The 1,930-nt window shown below is 50.6% G+C and overlaps 1 protein-coding gene across 1 annotated transcript; it reads right to left on the bottom strand.

Annotated features, from left to right (window-relative positions):
* Positions 1-800: 800 nt before the first annotated feature.
* Positions 801-1,488, bottom strand: LOC116661858 (uncharacterized protein CXorf51A-like). Its single transcript, XM_032474611.1, has 2 exons — positions 1,329-1,488; positions 801-1,138 (listed from the first exon to the last, which is right to left on the bottom strand). Exons 1-2 carry the CDS (start codon positions 1,449-1,451, stop codon positions 851-853), a joined length of 411 nt encoding a protein of 136 aa, XP_032330502.1. The 5' UTR covers positions 1,452-1,488; the 3' UTR covers positions 801-850.
* Positions 1,489-1,930: the final 442 nt, after the last annotated feature.

The following is a 1,930-nucleotide window of genomic DNA, read 5'->3' as shown; positions in this document are numbered from 1 at the left end:
AGCCTCCTGCAGTCCCCCGGGGCTGCCTCAGCGCAGCCGTCCCCGCCCTCCGCCCAGCTTAGGTGGCCTGGCCTGGCCCCCAGCTGCCGGCTCGCGTCTCGGGCTGGGTGTCGAGGGGACGCTCTGTGCCCGTTTAACTTAGTTCTGTCGGTCAAGCGCTGCTCCGTACAGATCCAAGCCTCGGAGGCTCCCCTTGTCCCGCTGGCCTCTCAGTTGGAGAGGGGAGCCCCAGTTTTCTTAACAAGTGGACTAATCAGTGTTGGGTTTGTAGCCTCCAAACACTTATTATTTTGGGGATGTTGTCAATGACTTTCAGTAGGGTGTGGTTTTTGGTCCTTTTGGAGGACTTTAGCCTCTTAAAGCATAGGGTAGGATATAACAAACAGTATGTGGTAAGTGGCCTAGGGGTGATTATTTGACGATTATTTTTCTGCCTTCGGGGGTGGGGGGTGGCACTCTTCATCTAATATAGGTTACTGCAATCTACACTGATGTGATGTGGCTACCCTCCAAGCCCCTGAAAGCACATGTAGAAATACCAAGACATTTTCCTCCTTGCCTGTGGGATAATGTTAAGCAAGAAATTTGTCTTTAGTGCTCAGACCTCCCCTAGTCCTTATTCCTAATTTCTGGCTAAATATGGACCTTCTGGTCTAAGTCTCCAACCCCACAGAACCCCTCTTCTGTCACTTCTCACACACCTGCCTCTTTCCTTCCTCCCTCCCCACCATTAGAGAACACACAGAGAGACAAACAAATTTTCACAACAGGTTTTTATTTTATTCATCACCGTGGGTGTATCCTGTTGGTGCATGGTTTGGTCTCTTAGTAGCTGGCCATATATCAGTGGCTAGACTTTAAGAGATTTTGCAGATGTTTCTGGGGTCACTGGCCCTGCTCCAATATTCTGGCTGCCCTGGTAATGACTTGAAGTGGTGGGCTTCTCCATGACCTCTTGGTTCTCCTCTGGCTCAGTTTGATTTTGATTCAGTGTCTCATTCAGCCTGTGATAATGGCCAAATAGTGTTGGTCCTTTAGCTTTCTTAGACTTAATTGAAGGAGTAGTTGTTTTTTGAGAGGCTTTTCTTCTCAAACTCCCTTGAAGGCTTCTTTTCACCTGCATGGTTCTCTTGGTCACCTGGAAAGACAATAGGGTGAGCACAGAGGAGCACTGGTTGGGGGAAGAAGGTGGAGGTGTATGGGAACAGGGGCTTCAGGAGAATGGATGTGGGCTGAGGAAGGGGTGTGTGCCAGGCAAGGACAGTGAAGGAGTCAAAGGGTCAGGGAGTCAAAAGGGAAGAAGAGGAGCTTGAGTGGGGTCATCTCACCTTTACGCTGCCTCTGGACCTGTGTTGACAGGGCATCTTCCTCTTCTTCCCTTTGGTGCTTGAAGCCTTTTGTTCCATAAATGTGCTAGGACTTGATGATTTCCTGGTCACCACCCTTGCCATGACAAAATTTTCCAGTGGTCTACCCCAGGCCTCCTGACCTGCCTATATATATATACCCCTCCCCAGGATCATAAAGGGCCACACCCTTTGGCCTTGTTTGCTCAGCAAGGCTCTCCCCCAGCCAGTGGTGATCCTGGGGGGCTTAGGCATCACAAAGCACCATCCCAACACACCCATGGAGGAGGGAAGATGCTGGCAAGGCCAAAATGCTCTGATGGGAGGAAGGGGGGCATTTTAGCACCCCTAAAGAGCCCTTCAAACTGACATGCCACCCTCGGCATCTCCCCATGGCGGTTCTGGTGGGCCACGTGGCAGGGAGAGGGTTTCTCCTCCAAACCTTTCCCCACAGCGACCCTCCTCAGGGGTTCATTCTGTTCTCCCCCATCCTTCACCATTACCTACTCTTTGTATGTCTTGCCTAAAACCCATCCATGGTAGTGTGGCCATATTTAAAACTGGAGATGTGACTCATCTAATTT

The sequence above is a fragment of the Camelus ferus genome, chromosome X (genome assembly GCF_009834535.1).
Source record: "Camelus ferus isolate YT-003-E chromosome X, BCGSAC_Cfer_1.0, whole genome shotgun sequence".
Classification (NCBI taxonomy): domain Eukaryota; kingdom Metazoa; phylum Chordata; class Mammalia; order Artiodactyla; family Camelidae; genus Camelus; species Camelus ferus.
Note: the sequence above shows the minus strand (reverse complement) of the source record. Positions and strands in the feature narration are given on the sequence as shown.